Raw genomic sequence first — 19,797 nt, 5'->3', positions numbered from 1 at the left:
AGTGCAAGGCAGGGGCCACCCACGAGATTCACCACCCACGGACCACAGGCCACTATACACATCTGCTCTGGCGGGGCTTCCACCCTGGATCTCCCACTACATGTAATAATAATATACTACCAGAGCCGCCACCACCTTTCCACTCCAACGCTTGGGCCCTTGACCGCTTTCTGCGACCCAAACATCTAAACAAGGCCAAGACCAGCAGATCGTATTACCAACGACTTCATTTTGCCGTGTAAATACTGTATTCACCTTTTTGGGCCCTTCTTCTCTCTCCTCCTTTCTCTTCTCTTAGGCTTGTCGCCGCGTGCCGGCTTCGCAGCTTCGACCTCATACGTCGTGCCCCGTTCATTCGCGCTGGCTCTTGTTTACTTTGTAGTCAATACTTTGGCGGGGCATCAACAACCATCTCGCAATTCGCCATCTTGCGATCGCAACCTCACCTCGACCTGGGCGCCGCAACAACCCCTGCAACATATCGAACGACTGCTGCAGAGCATCCGGATGCCATGACAGTGACCTGTTGATCCTACCATGGTTCGCGTCACCAACGATCTGGCGCTCTCGCCTGAGCACCTGACCCTCTATTACGTCTCCGACCCGCTCCTCGGCCATCTTCCTATCCTCATCTTCCATGGCCCCTCGACCACAGCCAACTACACTCTCAACAGTTCCAGGGTTCAGGTCCACGTCTTCACACCCGCCGGCTTCCAGTCCTACCCGCGCCTCACCATATCTCCCAACTCAGCACCCTACAGCGTTGTCGACTACCTACCCCGCGAATTCCAGGGCGACGAGGTCTATCGCGGCCTGGCATTTGGCCTCTTCAAATACTTCTCCGAGCTTTCCGATGGCGTCAAGAGTTACCTGAAGAACCTGTACCTTACTAGGGGCGGGCGACCTGGAAGCGTACCCGAACTCTTTGGCGAGCAGCACGCCGCCGATCTCGTCAAGTCGGTAATCCAAAGCGAGAACACGGTCGACGTGGTCGCCACTCTTCAAGAAGCATTGCAGACGCAGCATCTGAACAATGTCGATATCGACTTCGTCTTGCCGCCTGGTGCCATCGTGCCTCTTCAGGCTGCTGACCTGGAGGAGGTCCCCGACAACGACGACGATATTCTTGACCCCACTTTGCGCCAATATGGAGGATATACCCCGTTAGTCAAACTCCTCGGAGAGCCCGTCTTTCTTCCCACCAGCAAGTTGCGCCGCGCTCCATCGAAGCCGACATCGTTGAACCGGGGGAGGTCATTTACAAAACACCAAAGGATCGAGCTGCGTTTAAAGCTGGGAGAACTGGTGGATACGGAAGTTCGCTATGTCCAGAAATTGCGCGAGCTGGTGGATCACATTGCTAAAGACTTCCGAGAAAGTGCCAAGAAACGCGACCCCGCGAGCAAGAGCCCCTCGGAAGAGGAGCTGGAGAAGCTGTTTCCAACCTCGGCGGACGAGATTCTCCGCCTCAACTCGTCATTCTTGCAGGAACTTCAACAGATCATGGACAGTACCGAGGATGAAGCAGCGCTGGACATGGACTCCGCCACAATCCACATTGCTGGCTCTAAACCGGGCTCCCCCGCAAAAAGCAAAGACCCCAGCGGCGTACTCTCCATGGCCAGGCTATTCTTGGAGCGGTTCCCCAAATTTACGGAATGTTACCAGGACTACATCAAGGCCAGCCAACACTTCCCAACGCTGCTCAACTCATTCATGGACGAGCAGTCGACCTTCAGGCAGAGAGTCGCGCAGACGGGTGAGCAGGCCATACGATCTATCCTAATCGAGCCAGTGCAACGCCTGCCGAGGTACAGCCTCCTCATTGATCAAATAGTTGGCTGTCTGCCCATGACACATCCCGCATTGCAGCCGATGCTCAAGTCGAGAGACATTATCACCAACATCTGTTCCATGGATGACCCTCACCCAAACAAGCCACATGTTACCAGCAGGCTCCGGAACATGGTCGAGTCCTGGCCGATGGACCTTGAGCCCCAGGGCCGTCTCATTGGTTCGGTAGACTTTGTCGAGCTGGACGCGCCCTACCGTCCGGATGCGAACGAACCCGATAAACCAGGCGTCTTCCTCCTCTTTTCTGACTGTATAATCATTATGAAGAAGACGACCGATAAAATTACGGGCCGGGATTTGATCAGGGAAGTCGACAAGCCGTCGGCCGCTGGACTGCTTATTTCAATGACAAATGCTGCCGGCGGGCCGCCGTCGTACGACTTCGTCTTGACCGGATGGCATAATCTTGCCGATGTTCGCTTTACCGAGTCGTCCGATGGAACATTGGTCTGGATGACTTCGACTGCAGACATGAAGGGAGTCCACACTGGCGAGCACAAAATAAGCAAAGCACCGACATCACGATGCTTTCTTCTCAAGGAATCCCTACAAGGCAAAGCTGCCAAGTTTGGTGAGGACATCGTCAAGGCTAGAGTGGAAGCCCGCTTCTCAGAATCGGAGCGCGAGGATCCATGCTGGACGCTTCGATCAACTCGCATGCCCGACACCAACCTGGGACTCCACGCTGCCGTGTATCAGGAGGGCGCGTCCGAGCTGATCGACGGTCGGCGTGAGCCAGCACCTATCCGAGTGGTTGTCGACCACGAGAAGGGTACCAAGGGCGCTCCTGTGGGACACTACGGCGTAGAGATTGTGGTAGACTTGCAGAGCAACGACCTCAAGCGTGTGGCCATGGTCTCCATGGGACTGAATGGGAAGCAATTCCAGGATGATGTGGCGCTCGAAGACTTTTTGCCCACCCTGTCCCGGCGAAGTAAGTCGAGTCTGTCGAGGTCTGCAATCTGGCCAGTCTACTAATATGAGGTACTCCAGTTATTCAACTCGTCAGCTCCCAATTCAATGTCTCCAATATCAGTCTAGCTGCAGCCCTGGTGTCATACTACTCCAAAACATTACGCAACTTGCCGCTGTCAACCCGAGCCGAAAAGACGCGCTCTTTTCTCCCATCCTCCCCTGTTAAGCTATTCTCAAACTTGTGGGCTGGATCTAGTACGCCGGACGTCACGAGCTCGAAGCACCAGCGCCATGAATCGACGATGCATCAAAACAACAGCCAGAGCTCTTTCCTGAACGCACTGGGCTCCATGCGTGGCAAGGATGATCGGATTGCAACGGAGGAAATCAGGCCGGACAACCCGCTTGTGAGGCTGGAACAGACCTTTATCGGATACGTAGCTGCCGTACAATCCCGAAAGGGGGCTATCATTGGGCGGGCGCTGCTCAACCGCTCTTTCAGCGATGAACTTTTGGTGAATGAGCTGTATAACAAGCTCATCGAGAGCCCTTATGACTTTGACGCCTCGGCGGACGTCAGCACCGAAGTCATTTTTGTGGCGTTTGAAAAGTTCCTGCGCATAGCATGGGCCGAACAGATGGGTCCTGTCATTACGATGCAATTATTGGACACGCTCCTGGAGCGTGCAAACAAACGAGTCCCCGGAGACTTTGCCGACTTTGTCAATTACCTATTCAGCGACATTGCACCTCAAAACCGCAGAGCCTTCACCTCGCTCATCAAACTGCTTGCTGATTTACTGGATGGGTGTGGAAATGACAGCGATCGCGGGGTGTTGACGCTCACCTTTGCCGAGATGCTGGTCTCTGAGGATGGGACGGCACACAACTACATCAACTTGCTCGACAGGCTCGTCGAGGATTGTGACCGGATGTTCGAGGAGCCTGGCTTGAGCCATGGCATGAACAACATGGGAAGTGATGCGTATGCGTCGGTCAATTCTGCCACCCGGGGAGGAAAGTCCTATACCCCGTCACTCACGTCGAATACGTCGTCAATCCGCCGAAAGTTTGGCTTCGACACGCTCTTGCGCCAGAACAGCAAAGACGAGCGCGGTTCTGTCTGGCGCACATTAAGCAAGCATCGCAATCCCGCTACGGGCGAGGCGACGGGCTTCAACAAACCTTTGGGACGCAGTGGGTCGGTGGATGACGATTCGGTTTCCAAGCGAATGGTGCGCCGTCCAGGCTCTCGCGACAGGCCCCCCATCTCTGGAGCATCTGACAGTCCCTCGTCACGACCAGGAAGCTCGCACCGCATGGATTTCCCACTGGATACGATAGGAGAGCCCGACACTGATAGCCCGACCGACAAGGGACGATACAGGAAGCGGCGTAGCTCCCTATCGGACCTGAAGACTCTCATGGCTTCAGCGACCATTACGGACGAGCCACTCCAGCCTTTGCAGCAGACGTCTGAGAATTCCAACTCTTCCCCCAAGCCTCCGACCCCATCCAAAATCCCGGTCAGCCCCGGCCCAAATCAGAGTCTCAGGTCGCCTGCGAGGCAGAAGGAGAATGTCTCAAACTCTTCGAATGCGACATCCCCCGGGACGACGGGCTCGGGGAAGAAGATCTCTCACTCACGCCAGGGGTCAATGAGAGAGCCACACAGGAGAACCCAGACACTGTCGACCTCCAACATCCCGACCTTGAGACCCTGGAGGTCGGAAGCGACAGGCGCCGACTCTCCGCCACGGACTACCAGCCCCACACGACCGGGTAACGCGAAGCTCCGCATACAATCCCCCCAGAAGCTGCGCGAACGACTGGAGGCGGAAAAGAAGGTTGTCGAAGAGGTAGACACGTTTCTGAAGTCGGAACTGTCCAAGATTGGCGATGAGATGGCGTGGCTTTCGACCTCGAGTGCCCAGACACCAGCGGACCTGCGCGGGCTGGCATCCTCCGTCAGGACACTGGAAGACAAGTTACTGTCGGCGCTGGAAGGGATTAGCGAGAAGCAGACGGTGATGCAGCGGGACATGGAGACGACAGTCAAGGCATCGGAAGCCAAGGCCAAGGCCATCGACCAGCTGTACAAGGAGGCCATGGCGGAGAATGAGCTTCTCTATGAGAGGTTCCATGGCGAGCTGGGCAGGATCGTCAAAGCAATCAAGGGCAAAGGAAAGGAGGACAAGGAGGAGCTGCTGGAAAAGCTCAAGGAGCAAGGCGAGGAAGCGGCTCGGGTAAAGAAGGAGAACGGGAGGCTGAGGAGGGAGATGGCGAGCCTGCGGGCGGCGCTGAAGGCTACGGAGTAAGTGATGCTGTCCTTCAGACGGCTCGTGGCTACGAGCCGGGCCTCGTTGTGGCGATGGGGGATCAGACCCTTGCAGGGCTTTTGCATTTCTCATGGGCGCGACTGCCGTTCCTTGTATAGGGTCATGTGTATACTACTACTTACTACGACTATGGCTAGGATGTGCTGGCGTGGTGGATGGAGAAGGATCACATAGAGCACTTGATCAGTGCCGTGGCACTTGTTTGGTTTCGGGTGCTCGTTGTCCTCCTCATTGTTTTTTTTTTATTCCAGTCCAGGAGTCGAGGAGGAGGTAATGAATATGACGTGTTACGACAGATATGTACTGTTCTTTATGTCTCTTTCGTATCATCGTGATGATCAGTTGCTTCCTGCTAGATTGACCAACCTCGATCTCTCAGCCCAGCATTCGAAAAACAGGGGACCGGCCCGCACAGAGCGGACGGGCACAGTTGTCGCAGCGGCTGTTGCCGACTCTGGGTCGCGACCAGGCTGCATATGTGGTTCCGACGGGATCCATTCCTGTGGGTGCTGTGAAAGAAGTCAGCCAGCCAGTCAGTTGCCCTCGCCCCCCTCCCTTTCTCGACAGTATAGGGAAAGATATATCCCGATTTATCAAGAGCTCACCTTGATAGGAGCAGGCGCCTCATCACGCAACTCGACAGCGAGAGTGAAGGTGCAAGCGCTCGGCAGATTGGGGCCCATCTTCTCTGCCGCATAAGCAACACGACCTACTGCGCCTCTCATCGACTCATTCACATCGGTCCAATTGATGACCTCGCGCTCACCCTCCCGAGCCGCCTCGCCATCATCTCTCGCCGTTGCTGTTGCCGCCGCCGCTGCTGCTGCTGTGGCCGCGCTGGGACCAGCTTCGCCCCCGCCTTGGTCGTCGACGGCAGCGGCGCCCCACTCGGAAGGGAATCGCGAGACGTCAAACACCCAACGCTCCAGGACGCGGAACCCCTCCTTGGGCGAGTGGATGGCCAGGACGACACGATCTACCGAGCCGTCACGGAGCTGGGTCGCTACGGCGGATACAGCGTCGGATATCCACGCGCACACGCCTGGGTGGCGGGATTGTCGGACGGCTAGGGTGTTGTAGGCGCGCGCCGTGAGGAATGTCTCGGGTGGGTAGATGTGGCGGTGGTAGAGGATTGTGTGGATGGATATGGTGAGGAAGGATGTGAATGATGTTAGTAGGGGAGCAGCTTCGGAGGAGGGTAAGTCCATATTCTTTTTTCATGGAGGAAAACAGAGAAAAACAAAAGTTAGGGTGAAGAAGTTTTAAATCATGATGTTACTTGAGATGAAGGATGAAAAGAATGCGATATTATCACGTGCATTCAGCAAGACAAAAAGGCAATGCAAATAACAAAAAAAATGGTATATTTCGTGTTTCTTTTTCAAAAGCTATGTTTCTCTAAGCTAGCTATAAATGCCTCTTTTTTTTTTCAATTTCCTTTCCCTTCTTCTCGTCCGAGCCAAGCCACGTCTTTGGGCCTAAATTCTTTCTTGTACTAAAAAAAAAATCATACAACTTGGGGAGCCACGATGATGGGATCGGTCTGTGCGGCGGCGGCCTCAGCAGCGGCAGTGTTGTTCTGCTCTTCCTTGATGGCGTTTATCATGGCGACGGGGCTCCTGCCGGCCCAGGATTTGAAGCCGCCGCGGATGCTGCAAGCCTCGAAACCCTTGGCGCGGAGAACGCTGGTGGCGACGCGGGCGGAGTCGCCGTCGTAGCACACGAGCAGGAGGTTGCGGCGGGAGTGCATCAGGCTCCTCAGCTCGTCGGTCGGCGACTGGAAGGTCTCCTCGAGGCGCGTCCACAGGGCTCCGAGGGCCTTGGGCTCGGTGAAGGGGCTAGGGGTGTCTGGGTGGACGAAGGGCACGCTCGTCGACCCGGGGAGGTGAAGGGCTGAGAAGTCCTGGGGCTGGCGGAGGTCGATGACCGTCGTCTCAGCCGTGGGCAGGGCCGTCGCTAGGTTGAAGTAGCTCCTCAGGGCGGTCACGGCGTCCACCTCCCACGCGTCGTCGTACCGGTACAGATCGACCTTTGTCAGGTGCTATCATGCATTGTCAGATGCGAGATGACAACGCCATCATCATACACAATTACTTACCTCGTTGTGGATAGGGGGAAAGTGAGAATCGCCAAGCTTGTCAAAATACTCGGTGATGTACTGGTAGGGGAGATCGCAGCACAGGAACACGCAGTGGATCTCACCGCTGTCGCCGGTCGCCAGGTCGGAAAGCGTACCAGCCGCCTTGCGAGCCTCGATGAAGTTGAAGAGTCCTTGGAGGTTGAAGCCCGACGAGGGACCGCACACGAGTCCATGCCGGCATAGCTCCAGGGAAAGAGAAAAGGAGTCGTACGAGCCTACCTCTTCGATGCTGTCGACTGCCTTTCTCCAAGGGAACTCGACGGGCGCCAGGAGGGCGTGAGACCGGGGGCCGGGGACACGGTCGCCTGGTGCCGTGCAGACTCTGTAAGGGCACTCGAATGTCAGCTTTTTTTTTTTTTTTTTTGCTTTCTTCTTTTCTCCAATTTCCTCTTCGTTTTTCATTTTTCCTTGTTTTTTTTCCTCAATATCTGCTCCACCCCCCTTTTCTTTTGTTGCAGGTAAGCGGTCGTACTCACCCGAGTCGGTATACGCTGGGCTTGGTGGCCTTCATGTAGGTTCCCAGTCCGGTCATGGTACCTGCGAGGAAGCCTCGGTCAGAATAATATCCTGGCAGTGGATTGTACGAAACTGGCAGTAATCACCGGATGTGCCCATGCCGGCGCATATCAAGTTAATTTCAGGAAGCTGCTTGAGGATCTGGGGACCAGTCCACCTGACATGTGCTTTCCAGTTCTGTGTGCGTGCCGCGCACGTTAGCATGTGTCTTGCTTGTCTTGAGAGGGGAACTTGTGGAGGGCGGTTCGCAACATACGTTGTCGTTATCGTACTGGTTCGGGTTGATGACGGAAGGAGACGTATGGGCAATCCTCTCGGCGGCCTTGATGCCGCCGCGCTCGTCTTCTGGTTCGGGCTGGGATGGGCCTCCAAAGAGGGTTCTGGACAAACGGTCAGCATCACCTGATGTTTTTCGATCCCACGGGGAAACGCGAGGAAAAGCGGGCAAGAGAAGAAGGAAGAGGAAGGCGGGAGACAACATACACGTCCAGGCCAAAAAACTGCATGAGCCGAATCTTGGCCATGCTCGTCTTGTTGCTCAGGTAGGCCCTCACGTCGTCGAGCTCGTGAAAGACGCGGGCCACCATGGCCATAGATATGACAGTCGATCCGGAGCTGTACTCGACAATGGTCTTGGTAGAACCGGGCTCGACGGTCTTTTCGAGAAGGTTCAGGGCTATCTAACTCGTCAGCATGCAAAGGGGGAGGGCGTATGAGGAGGCAGCGGGAGAGACAAACGGCGGGGAGGTTGGGAAAGAGGGAGGGAGAGGAGGAGAGGGAAAAGGGGAGCTGACCAGGCATAGACTTGACATTGTTGGTAGGATGCATAGACATCATCTTGGCGTATATCCTAACCCCGTGACGACGATACGGGTTGAGGCAGTCTGGGATCTCGACTAGGGGCAGAGGAGGCGAAGAGTCGGGGTCGAAGTAGGACCGAACAGAGTCGGGCCCTCGGTAAACGTTGAGAGGGTTGGCCATGGTGACGGTTCGGAGTAGAGGAACAGAATACAGGAACAGATGTATGTCTTCCTTCCTCTGGCTCGCCGCTCTCTCTCTATGGTTGAAGCCGTAAGAAGAGAGGGAGGGAGAGTATGGCTGATGCTGTCGAGCGAGAATGACTGAGTGAAGGCTGACAGGGTGATGAAGGGCCTGCGTCGTGTCGTTTTACCACAACTCCAAAGAGAGAGGGGATATATAAATAACAGTCCGGAGCACAATGCTCTATTTAAGCAAAACAAAAAGAGGTCACACACACACACACACACACACAGCTACATGAGGGGAGAGAGGGCCACTCACACGCCCTCTCCCTTCCTACAAGCGACCTACATCGTACCAGGTGCAGTTCTACTAAGGGTACATGTTACATACTCAGCTCCCGTACATCATACATCCTCCACACCCTCAAGCACGCATATCATGCTTCGTAATATCTAGTACCCAGCAGTACCGGACCAGGTGGTATACATGACGCGAACCGCTAGCCACGTCGCATATGACGAGGGGAAAAAAGGAGCCAAGCGCGAGCAAGAATTGAGAACATCCTAACAATGGATTGCAACATCTCTACTGCAAGAGGAAATTCTTCGAGGGACAGGGAGGGCGAGGGCGGGTTGGAAAAGAAAAAAAAAAGGGTCCATTGGGGGCCGTCCCCCCTCCTCCGTCGAACCTGTGACGGTATTCACACGAGGTTCGGCAGTAAAAAGGCCGCCCCCTCACGTTCGAACGGCAATAATTGGCTGGAATATAGAGTGTACGGAGGACTGATAGAGCACATTAGTACCATTTAATGCACTCGTTTTTATATCTACCTGGGAATGAGCAAGATGTGAGAATCTTTCGTTCCCGTTGTTAGCGGCGCCACCCAATAAGCATGGAAATAAGATGAACCATCAAGGGAAGAGAGGGAAGACCATCAAGGTAGTGATCTTCTTTCCCGCCTAGGAGTAGCCGCAGTAGTAAAGTAGTAACTGACACTCGTACGGTTAGTATAAGAGCAAGGCGTCCCTCCCCCTAAAGAACACTCATCGGAAGCATTGACACATTGATTCTCGTACCTTGTTGGCCACGAGGATGAAAAATGCTGTAATTGCTGTTACGTATGCTCTCTGCTCGTACGGGCTACGCCCATCGTCTACAGTCTACCTGTCTACGCATGTATTACATCTCGGGCTCTTCTCTCGCTTCTTCGGGTCATGCGTGATTGATAAGATGCTGTCCGCTGTCCTGTCTCTCCGATCTACATGTGGATACGAGTACGGAGGACGGCGATATCACAGGTAATAACGTTATATAGAATACGTACGATGTGTACTGATACTCCCAATCATTACGATTATCACTACTAATGATCCTCCTCGTAATATATTATATATTACTCCCCCCTCCCCCCCGGTCTCTTGAATGAGTGGGTTTGCGTTGATATGCGCTAGTTTACGCCTCTCAAGGTACCGCGCTGGGGTCCACATATTATTACCGGGTCTAGGAGTCTGCTGTCTACCATTCAATCAATTATTACTATTCTAGTACGCGCTCCGTATCAAGTATATAGAGCACTATCAGAGCGTAGTAATATACAACTACCGAGTAATACTCTTCTACAGTGGTGTTGTATCGAAAATACTCCATATTAATGAGATCCAAAGGTTACAGGCCAAGGATCGTCGACGGCAACGTCTCCTTTGATCTGCTGCTATTGCGCAGCGTGGATCCCAACCTTCAGCCATCAAGGTTGTCCCCGGAAATCGCGACTGGCCACTGAAATGTCGGCATCTGGTATGGAAACCATGGAGACCTAGAAGGCTTAGGAGATGCTATGTGTCATCCCTAAAACCTGCTTCCCTCTAGTCAGGTCATGACCATTCAATCTTGTGAGCCAAGATTATGGATCATGGAGAGACAGGGGTGTTTCTTAAGGTTGCCCGATGAGCAAGAGAGAGCTAATAGTTGATACCCAAAAAAGGGCCAAAAGGGGGACTCACCGATCTTTTCCCGGGCCATTTTGCGAGTCTCTCTCTCCCTCTCTCTCTCTCTGTATGTGTGTGTAAGTGTGTGTGTGTAAGTGTGTGTGTGTGTGTGCGTCTGCGTGCGTCTGCGTGTAGTTCTATGCACAAGCTGACCAACGACGGATGTTGAATTGCCTTGCTGGTACGAGATGTTTCCTTGTCGCATTTTTCTTTTTCGCTCCTTCCCTTTCTTTTCCTTCAGATTTGTGCTGTGCTTGTCTTTTTATCCAGTCTGTGCAGGTGCCTGGCTTTATGCTGGCGTCATCAGTCATTTAACATCACGACTCCGTTCTCGCTCCTTCCTTCTCTCCCGCTCTCTCCCACATACATCCTCTCTTCCCCTTCTCTCTCCCTCTCTATTCTGCCCTTCCCCAAGTTCCCTCTCCCTCTCCCTCTCCCTCTCCCTTTATTTGTCTATGATACGGCATCTCACCATACAGAGTATAGCATATCAGGTACATCATGGCAGACAAGGAACTCGATCTTGGCCGTGAGCCTCAGACTCCGACCCAAAATGCCGGGCCCTCGTCACCTACCACGACAGAAGTGGCGTCTGACAGCAGCGTCCACGAATTCAATGAGCAGACCAACTATGTGCCCAGGAGGACCATTATCACGGTACGCCTACCTCTATCGGGGTCTCTTCTCTTTATTCTCCTGAGAAACCCATCTTCTGGAACCGTCACTTGTTTCTTCCCCTAAACGCGCAGCATGCTGACAGCGGCGTAGATCTTCCTGGCATGTGCCGGCGCCGACCTCCTTGCCCTCATGGACCAGACCACTCTCGCAGCGAGCTTGTACATTGTCGGAGAGTCTCTTGGTGCCATGTCCCAGGTATCGTGGATAGCAAGCGGCTACTTCATGTGAGTTTCCTATCTTTACCTCATTCTCCACCTCTCTACCACTCCTCCCTAGGCTTCTCCTAGTATGACCTTGGTGGCTCATCTGATGATGATGACGATAGAACTTCCACCGTTGGCCAGCTCGTCTATGGTCGTCTATCCGATATCTGGTCCCGCAAAGTCGTTCTTCTAACCGGCCTGGCCATATTCTTCTTTGGCTCCCTGGCCTCGTCTCTATCCCAGTCTGTCCTGCAGCTCACCATATTCCGTGCCTTTACTGGCATTGGAGGCGGCGGCCTCATGACGGTCGCGCAGTTGATTGTCAGCGACGTCGTACCCCTGCGTGAGAGGGGAAAATATCAGGGAATTCTTGTAAAGCTCACCCTCTTCCCTAAAACTCTCCCCCCCCCGATACGTATATACATGTACAGATGACGTATCACTTGCATATCCCCATCTCATTCGCGATAACTGACATAGAGGATTGCAGGGCGCTGTTGTGGCCATCGCCAACGGAATCGGTCCTGTCATTGGTGGTGCTCTCTCGTCCAGCTCGGAACAAGGTTGGCGTTGGATCTTTCGGCTTAACATGCCCTTGACCATTCTCACCACGGCTGGCGTCATCTTCTTCATGCCTCTTAAAAAGGTCAACGGCGACTGGAAAATGTGAATTCCCTCATCTCTATCCCTTTGGGGCTCCTTCCCTTCTCTTCTCCCGTCTCTCGTTTGCTGATTTACCCCCCTCCCCCCCAGGAAACTCAAGGCCGTCGACTTCTTTGGCATCTTCCTCGCCCTCGGCGGCACCATAGTCCTGATCCTCGGTCTGACCTGGGGAGGCGGTCAGTACTCGTGGGACTCGGCACATGTCATTGCCAGCCTGGTCGTAGGCTTCGCCTTATGTGTCGGCTTTGTGTTTTGGCAGTGGAAGGGGCCTCGTTACCCTCTTGTTCCACGTAAGCCATCTCTCCGCCCACCTTTCTCCCTCTCCTGGCCTGATCACTTGGGAAGCCTGTCTGACGCGTGTACAGTTCACGTCTTCAAGTCCAAGATTGTCAACGGAGCCTGCATCACAATGGCCATCAACGGCTGGAACTTTGTCGTGCAGGTCTACTACGTCCCCTCCTTCTACCAGCTCGTCTACGGCTACTCTGCCACAAAGGCTGGTGCGATGCTTCTGCCCATCACCCTGATCCAGACAGCCAGCAGCACCCTCTCAGGCCTCATTGTCCACTGGGTTGGCCGGTACCGCGAGTGCATCCTCTTCGGCTGGGCCTGCTGGGCCGTTGGACTAGGGCTCATGTCCACGCTGGATGATACCACGGGCGTGGCCAAGCAGATTGGCTACTCTATCCTTATAGGTGTGGGGGTGGGCAACACGTTGCAGCCGTGAGTTTCTCCTATCTATTCACGTATTCGTCATCGTCAACCGTTGCTGATTTTCGGTGTAGATCTTTGATCGCCGTCCAAGCAGGAGCCTCCAGGCGAGACATGGCCGTCGTCACGTCGTTCAGAAAGTGAGTATATCCTCAGATCTGCTGGAATGGCATGTTTGACTAACACATGCAGCTTTGTACGCAATCTCGGATCGACACTCGGTCTAGCCATATCTGGAAGTATCATGTAAGTGTCCTCGTCTCACACTTACTCCTCAGCCCGGCTAACCAAACGATGCAGCAACAATGTTGTTTCCGACGCACTGTCATCCGACGGTATCAGTGGCACCGAGTTGGACGTGCTCTTGGGTAGTCCCCAGCGGTACCTCGCCACGCTCCCCTCGGCACGAGCCCAGCAGATCCGCGACGACCTCACCCCCGCATACAAGGAATCCTTCCGTATAATCTTCCTCGTAGGGGCTGGATTGTGCTCTGCGGCCTTTGTCTTTTCCTTTTTCATGATGCCACAGGTTGAGCTGTCCAGGCCAGATGACGAGAAGCTCAAGGAGGAGGGTCGCAAGGCTCAGTTGGAGAAGAAGAGGGAGAAGAGCGAGGTTTGAGTTCTCCCCTCCCCCTGCTGCCCTTTCTTTCTTTTTTCTACATCTTTGCTCTTGGTGTCTGTTTCAGACGGGTGTCTCGGGCATCTGCGTAGAAACAGAGAGGAGGGGGGAGTGTGGGGGGGAAAGGTGAGGGAAGCATGAAAGGGTGTTTCTGGTTATTTGCATGGATGAAATTTATCGCTATTACACGGAATCCTATTTTTCGAATTTAGGAGGGGGAGGATATACGACGAAAATGGCTGTGCTATATTGTTCTCTTTTCTTCTACTTATTACTCATCTCTTAATCATTCATAGGCAACGGTGCTCTAAAGGGGGGATTGCATAGCAGTCAATAGAAAGGAAGTCCTTGCTTAGGCATGCACTTATCCTTGTATCCAACCTGAACCGAAGTCGTCATCAAACAATTTATTCCTTTATTGGACGGGACAGTAATACGTCAGGCTGCCACGGTGGCCCGTGACAGCTCATTGGCAAAAGATGCCGAGATAGGTAGCAGCCAGTTCCCCCCTCGTACATCTTGGCATCTTGCCTCAGTCAACCCTCCTTCACCCTAGCCGACCCCCCACACAAGGCTGACTGAACCCACTTCATGACGCCACCCCACCCTGAACCTCTCGCAACATTCAAACTGCATTTCCAACCGTCTTTCAACAACATCCCACCTCGCACCTTGTTTTCATCACCAGCTGCACACAAAAAACAGCACCATGTCGAAACTCAGCCCAGACTCCATGCTCCGCGGCATGGCAGACGCCCTGTCCACACACCCTCCCGGCGACGAAGGCCCAGACCTAGCAAGCTCCTACGAGGTGGTAGCCCTCCTGGTCCACGCCTACCTATCAGCCATAGGCTTCAAGCTCCGCGGCTTCGACGAGGAAAAATCACTGCGTAGGCACTCTTGCCCCTCCCGCTCTGATCCTGCGCATAAGCACCGACTAACGTACCCCAACCACAGCCGAAGCGGAATCTCTTGCCCCGCGTCTCCCGCCATCGTGGAACGACCGCTTCGGCGCCCTGTCATTCGTCTACAGCCACAAGCAGTCGTCCATGACGTTTGTCGTCAGGGTGGACCGCATGGGCAGCAAGGTGGAGGTTCGCGGTCTGGCAGTGGGCGACGAGAAGATATACCGCTTCGAAAGGCCGATTCGTGACGTGGTGCAGTCGCGCCATCTGCCCTTTCGCATCCCCATCACCGATGACGGACAGGAAGATCGTAGTGGTGTTGCCGAAAAGCTGCGCTCGTTGTTCGCCTCCGAATCTGCCATATCCTGTACGTCCCCCTTTTCTCTCTCTGTCTATCTCTGAAACACACGCACACATCCTTCGGGCGCTAACAGTCATGCCAAGCCCTCGTCAATGACCTGAAGGTCCAGATAGTTCAGAGGCTCGTGCCGAAACTCCAGAGCGAAGACTACATTGAGGAGACAGCCGAGACCGAAGCGACCGCCCTGTCCGAGCGACGGGCCCAGGAATCCCGCAACCCGAACCACCCTTTCGCCGGCGGTGCTGCCAACCAGCCCCATCAGCCGCTACCCAACCCAGGTCTCCTGCCGGACCTGGCGCGACCCCGCCCCGCTCCCACGGGGGACTTTCCCGTCCCCGACTTCGACGATGAGCACCAGATGCTGCAGCGGCCGGGTACTGGCCGTCCTTTCTTCCCCTACAACATTGGCCATGACGACCTCAATCCTCCCGGTCTGGGCCCGCACGACCCCCTCCGTGGATCGTTCGCCCCCACCGGCGGGCTGCGCGGTCCCGGCGTCCCCGGTGGCTACTCCGGCATGCATCCTACTTTTGACGATCCGCTCTTCACCGGTCAGGGGAGTGGTATGCCCGGTGGCGGTCAGAGGGGAGGGTATAATTCCCAGGCACCCCCGGGGGCGAGGTGGGATCCACTAGGTCCAGGTGGGAACCCTAGATTCCCCGGTCCAGGATCCGGTGGTAACTTTGGTCCATTCGGTCCTGGTGGCGGTGGCATCATCTGAGTGCTATATTCTCTTTTTTTTCTTTTTTTTCTTTCTTTATTTCTGCCTTCTGTCACTCTGTTACAAAAGTCTCTCTTTCTTCACTCTAGGCGAATGTCTCTTCATGTCTACGAGTACGAATAATGGAATCGTGACGAAAACATGTACAATACCCTCGTCTCAAACATAGCATACGGCAGTGAATATTCTATTTCCGCTATAAAAAAAAACCCCCATGGTAGAGTCCCATGGCTGTATCAACAAGAGAAAGCTCAAACACATCCATCTTCTACCGCTCATCTCTTTTTTTTTTTTTTTAAAAAAAAAAAAAAAAGGAACCAATCTTACCTTAAACCAACCCATGCTGTGCTTTGTGCTTTCTCCATATCTCTTAGTCGCCGCATTCCTGCCCTTTTTTTTTCCCTTTCAATTACATCTAATAGTTGATTTCTTAACTTTTTTTTGTGTATTCTCTTGTTTCTTTTGTTTCATTTCTTGTGTCCTTTCGTAGAAAGTAAAAAGCTTACTGCCCATTTGCCAACTCATTGAGCTTGTTCTTTTCTTCATCAGTCAGCATACCGTACCAGTCCTGGAAATTGGCGGTGTTGTCACGCCCGCAGGCGAGGAAGAAGTCTGTGAGGAAGGACTGAGTCTCGTCGTCCGGCTGGCGGAGTCCCGGACCTTCGATGAACGACATGAGGTCCGCCTTTGTCGAGGCCAGGCCCATGTCCAGAGTGTCGTCATCATCCTCCCAGCCCTCGTCGTCGTCGTCAGAGTCGAGGTCCCCTCCTGCGCCGCCAGAGCCGCCCAGAGCGCCCGACGTGGCATTCGCCATAGAGCGGGCTCCCGAGGCCGAGAGGAGCTCGTCGATGAGGAGCTTGACAATCTTGAGGGGCGCAGGGATGATGGTGTACTGGTCCGGGTCTGTGGCGTGTCAGCATTATTTGCTCGTACTCCATATGTGCGTGGCGTATGTGCGTGTGCTTACTCTGCTTCGCACGCGAACGCGTCTTGATCTGCCCGTCATTGGCGACGATGAGATCGCCCTTGACGGAGATCTGACCTAGGCGTGGGTCATTCAGAGAGTAGAGTTTTGACAGGGCAATAACGCTGATGGAGTAGGGAGAGGTCGTTAGCTACTAATCGTTCGTCTGCGGGTCGATGCGAGTGTACTCGCGGACTTACTTCTGGCGGATCTCATCGTATCCCGCAAAGTTGACCGAGTTCTCTAGCCACTTAGACATGACAATCTGCAGTCCTCCCTCGCCGTTGATCTGGATCTGCGAGAGGAATTCGACCACGTCGTGGGCACTAGCGAGCGACAGCCTGGCGAATACCATCATAAGGGACTGGATGAGCTGGGCGGCCTGGGCGGTAGCGAGACGGTTGGCTACAGCGTGAAGGAGCTGTGGTAGGAAGGGGCCCAGGCGCTCTTGTCCGGCCTTCTCGACCAGCTCGGCGGCCAATCCACCGACCTCGGTGGCCGAGTTGTCCTCGATGGTGGGGCCCAGAAGGCGGTCGATGATGTGCAGGCAGACCTCGAGGCCGGAGCGGCCGGCCTCGTCCTGCCACGAAAAGACCTGTTGGTGGTCATGGGCGAGGATCCACTTGGCCGCCTCAGCTCCGGGGCGGAGGACATCGCCTTCGCTCGACTCCATGAGCACCTTGGTCAACTTGGGGAAAGTGGCAGCTACGAAGCCGGCAGGGAGGGGCTCGGCTGCGTGCTCAACAAGGACCTCAAGGAGCTCTGTCGCCACCGTCACCAAGGGGCTGTCGTCCGTCACGCGTGACACGTCGAAGGCTCCCATAAGGGTGGGGACGAGCTTGGAGCACAGGGCGGCAAAGCTGTCGGGGCCCTCCAGGCTGCGCACCACTTCCTCGACGGCCTCGGCCACCATCATGGTGACCTGGAAGTTGCTAGCGCCAATCTTAGCGAGCAGGAAGAGCAGGTCGATAGACGGCACCTCGTTGGAGAGCACAACCTTGGAGTTGAGGCGGATTGCAGCCCTTAGGGCCTCGCTCAGAGTAACGAGCAGCTCATCCGCATCCTCCATCTCCTCGGGGTCCCTGCCGGACATGTACTGCTCGATGGCCTTGATGATGGGGACCTGCTTGTCGGCGGTGACCTTTCCGGCGTTGATGAGACCCTCGACCGCCTTGATGGACGCGACCTGCACAACCTCAGCTTGCTCCTGGGTGATGGAGCCGATAATGTGGTCGAGGAGCGTCGGGGGGGCGTCGAAGGTGCGGCACACCATACCAGCGACCAAATATCCGCGCGCGCGGAGGAGAGGCTCCTCGGGGCGGTTGATGGCGTAGTCGACCAGCTCAAGGTAAGCGGTCGAAAAGGCGTCACTGATGGGCTTCTCGAGGTCCTGGAAATCGCTGGCTAGCATGACAAAGAGGAAGAGGGCCGACTCCTGGTTGTGCCAAGACACGTTACTGCCACCAAAGAGCGTCTTGGTATAGCCAAAGAGACCGTCGAGAGCCTTCTGATCGAACCACTCGCCCATCTTGATGAGGAGGTCACTGGCGGCAACACGAGCAGTATAGTTGGCCGTGACGGACGTCTCTTCAGCCAGGTAGAGGGAGCAGTCAATGTCCCAAAGCTCCTCCTCCTCGCGGGTGACGCGCGAGTACGACACGAGCATACGCATGATCTCCATCATCCAGGGGACATCCTGGGCCGAGGCGTGAGCCTTGAGCTGACTGTCAAGCTCGGCCTGGACAGGTGCGGCGCGGAAGCACTGGTTGAGGAAGTCGAGCTCCTCAAGGATGAGGAAGTCGAGGGTATAGGGCAGGTTGTCCGAGTCCTCGAGGCGGCCTTGGGCGTCGTTTACGATGTACAGCTGCTCGTATGGGCCCTGCATGATCATGAGCTCCTCCCAGACGGCGGTGAACAGGGCGGTGCTCTGGGGGAGGAGGAGGGCGGGGAAGACACGGCGGATGCGCAGCAGAGTCTTGACGACCTGCAGCTTGAGAGCGATGATGCTGTTCCAGCTCTCGGGCTGGCTGGGGCTGGCCGACAGGTCGACCTCGGGCAGGCGGGACTTGAGGACGGTGATGAAGAAGGGGTTCCACTCGTTGAGAAGCTCCTCGGCGAAAGCCTTGACCTCCTTGCCGTGGTCCTCCTTGATCATATTCATCATGTCAAAACAGCCGCGGAAGACGGAGATGGCGAGGGCGCGGAGGTGGGGCTTGCGCGAGTCGTTGAGAGCGACCTCAGTGAGGGTGCGGGCAATGTCGCGGGCCATTGTGAAGAACTGGTGCTCGCTAAGCGTCTCCTCGATCAGGTCGCCGAGAACCCTCAGAGCCCCGTGGAGCTGGGCGTCGGTGCCCGAGGGGATGACGTTGAGGATGGTCGGCAGGAGGGTAGGCCACTGTTCGGGGTAGTCTTGGACGGCGATTTTGCCTACAGCGTAGCTGCGAGGTTGAAGGGCAGGGCGTTAGGTAAGACGCAGAATGTACATGTAGCTGTGTATACTACATGGCCGTCATGAATGGTTGGGGTAAGGGGGGAGGGGGGAAAGCGGCCACCTCATAAGAGGGGTGGGGTGTAGGGGGACTACCTACCTCGCAGAAATCTTGACCTTGCGGTCCTCCTCTGGGCTGATGGCCAGGTCGAGGAGCGTCTGCCTCAGCGGGGCCCTGGCCTCGTCAGAAATGGGGATCTGGGGCTCGGCGGCATAGCGGTCGACGGCCCAGTTGCTCTCGATGAAGAGGCGCAGGGTGCTGAGGGCGGACTGCCTGATATTGGTGTCGACCGAGGTGTGGGCGGCGACGTTGGCGAGGGACTGGGGGAAGGCGGGGTTCGTGGAGGCGCGCTTGAGGTCGATCTCAGCCTGCTGACGAGGGGCCTGTTCGGGACGCTGCGTGTTGGACAGCAGCTGGATGAGCTGGTCCTCCATGTTTGCACCACGAGCTAGAGTGCGCGTTACAGAGAGGACACAGACAAGGAGAGGTCTAGACCAATATTCCAAGAGAGGGAGGGAATATTACGATTTGCAATGGCAGAAGGCAAAGGAAGAACAAGACTCAGCCAGGTAGAGAAAGGAAAAGAACTGCCCAAACCAAAGGAGAGTATAGAAGTAAAAAAAAAATATACTGGGCTTTGGATTATTGGAGGTGTTTGTGGCGGTGGTGATGGTGGTTGGTGGGGCCACAAAGAGGTGAAGGAAAGCTGAGGGGCCTTGAAGATGGACAGGGAAGGCGGTGAGAGTTTTT

General features: G+C 55.1%; 5 protein-coding genes across 5 annotated transcripts; 3 read left to right on the top strand and 2 right to left on the bottom strand.

Annotated features, from left to right (window-relative positions):
• Positions 1-537: 537 nt before the first annotated feature.
• Positions 538-5,081, top strand: GMORB2_0227 (RhoGEF domain; the record flags this gene model as incomplete). The annotated part of the gene is made up of 2 exons (XM_035462213.1): positions 538-2,788; positions 2,848-5,081. Coding segments are annotated over 2 exons (4,485 nt in total), but the record flags the coding sequence as incomplete, so codon positions are not given.
• Positions 5,082-5,446: 365 nt separating this feature from the next.
• On the bottom strand, positions 5,447-8,745 carry GMORB2_0226 (Cysteine synthase; the record flags this gene model as incomplete). Its single annotated transcript, XM_035462212.1, has 9 exons — positions 5,447-5,617; positions 5,714-6,319; positions 6,622-7,149; positions 7,207-7,570; positions 7,725-7,785; positions 7,851-7,941; positions 8,021-8,144; positions 8,248-8,440; positions 8,559-8,745. 9 exons carry the CDS (start codon positions 8,743-8,745, stop codon positions 5,447-5,449), a joined length of 2,325 nt encoding a protein of 774 aa, XP_035325142.1.
• Positions 8,746-11,234: 2,489 nt separating this feature from the next.
• GMORB2_0225 (to MFS drug transporter) lies at positions 11,235-13,607 on the top strand (the record flags this gene model as incomplete). The annotated part of the gene is made up of 9 exons (XM_035462211.1): positions 11,235-11,390; positions 11,502-11,635; positions 11,737-12,039; positions 12,095-12,280; positions 12,368-12,567; positions 12,643-13,000; positions 13,063-13,128; positions 13,181-13,234; positions 13,289-13,607. The coding sequence occupies 9 exons, from the start codon at positions 11,235-11,237 to the stop codon at positions 13,605-13,607; spliced, it is 1,776 nt and encodes a 591-aa protein (XP_035325141.1).
• A 709-nt stretch (positions 13,608-14,316) lies between these two features.
• GMORB2_0224 (Pfam:Inhibitor PI31) lies at positions 14,317-15,594 on the top strand (the record flags this gene model as incomplete). Its single annotated transcript, XM_035462210.1, has 3 exons — positions 14,317-14,497; positions 14,565-14,879; positions 14,957-15,594. The coding sequence occupies 3 exons, from the start codon at positions 14,317-14,319 to the stop codon at positions 15,592-15,594; spliced, it is 1,134 nt and encodes a 377-aa protein (XP_035325140.1).
• A 502-nt stretch (positions 15,595-16,096) lies between these two features.
• On the bottom strand, positions 16,097-19,481 carry GMORB2_0223 (importin-9; the record flags this gene model as incomplete). Its single annotated transcript, XM_035462209.1, has 4 exons — positions 16,097-16,497; positions 16,562-16,683; positions 16,759-18,996; positions 19,147-19,481. 4 exons carry the CDS (start codon positions 19,479-19,481, stop codon positions 16,097-16,099), a joined length of 3,096 nt encoding a protein of 1,031 aa, XP_035325139.1.
• Between the last annotated feature and the right edge of the window lie 316 nt (positions 19,482-19,797).

The sequence above is a fragment of the Geosmithia morbida genome, assembly GCF_012550715.1.
Source record: "Geosmithia morbida isolate 1262 chromosome Unknown scaffold_0, whole genome shotgun sequence".
NCBI classification, from domain to species: Eukaryota; Fungi; Ascomycota; class Sordariomycetes; order Hypocreales; family Bionectriaceae; genus Geosmithia; species Geosmithia morbida.
This window is presented reverse-complemented; position numbering and strand designations above follow the sequence as displayed.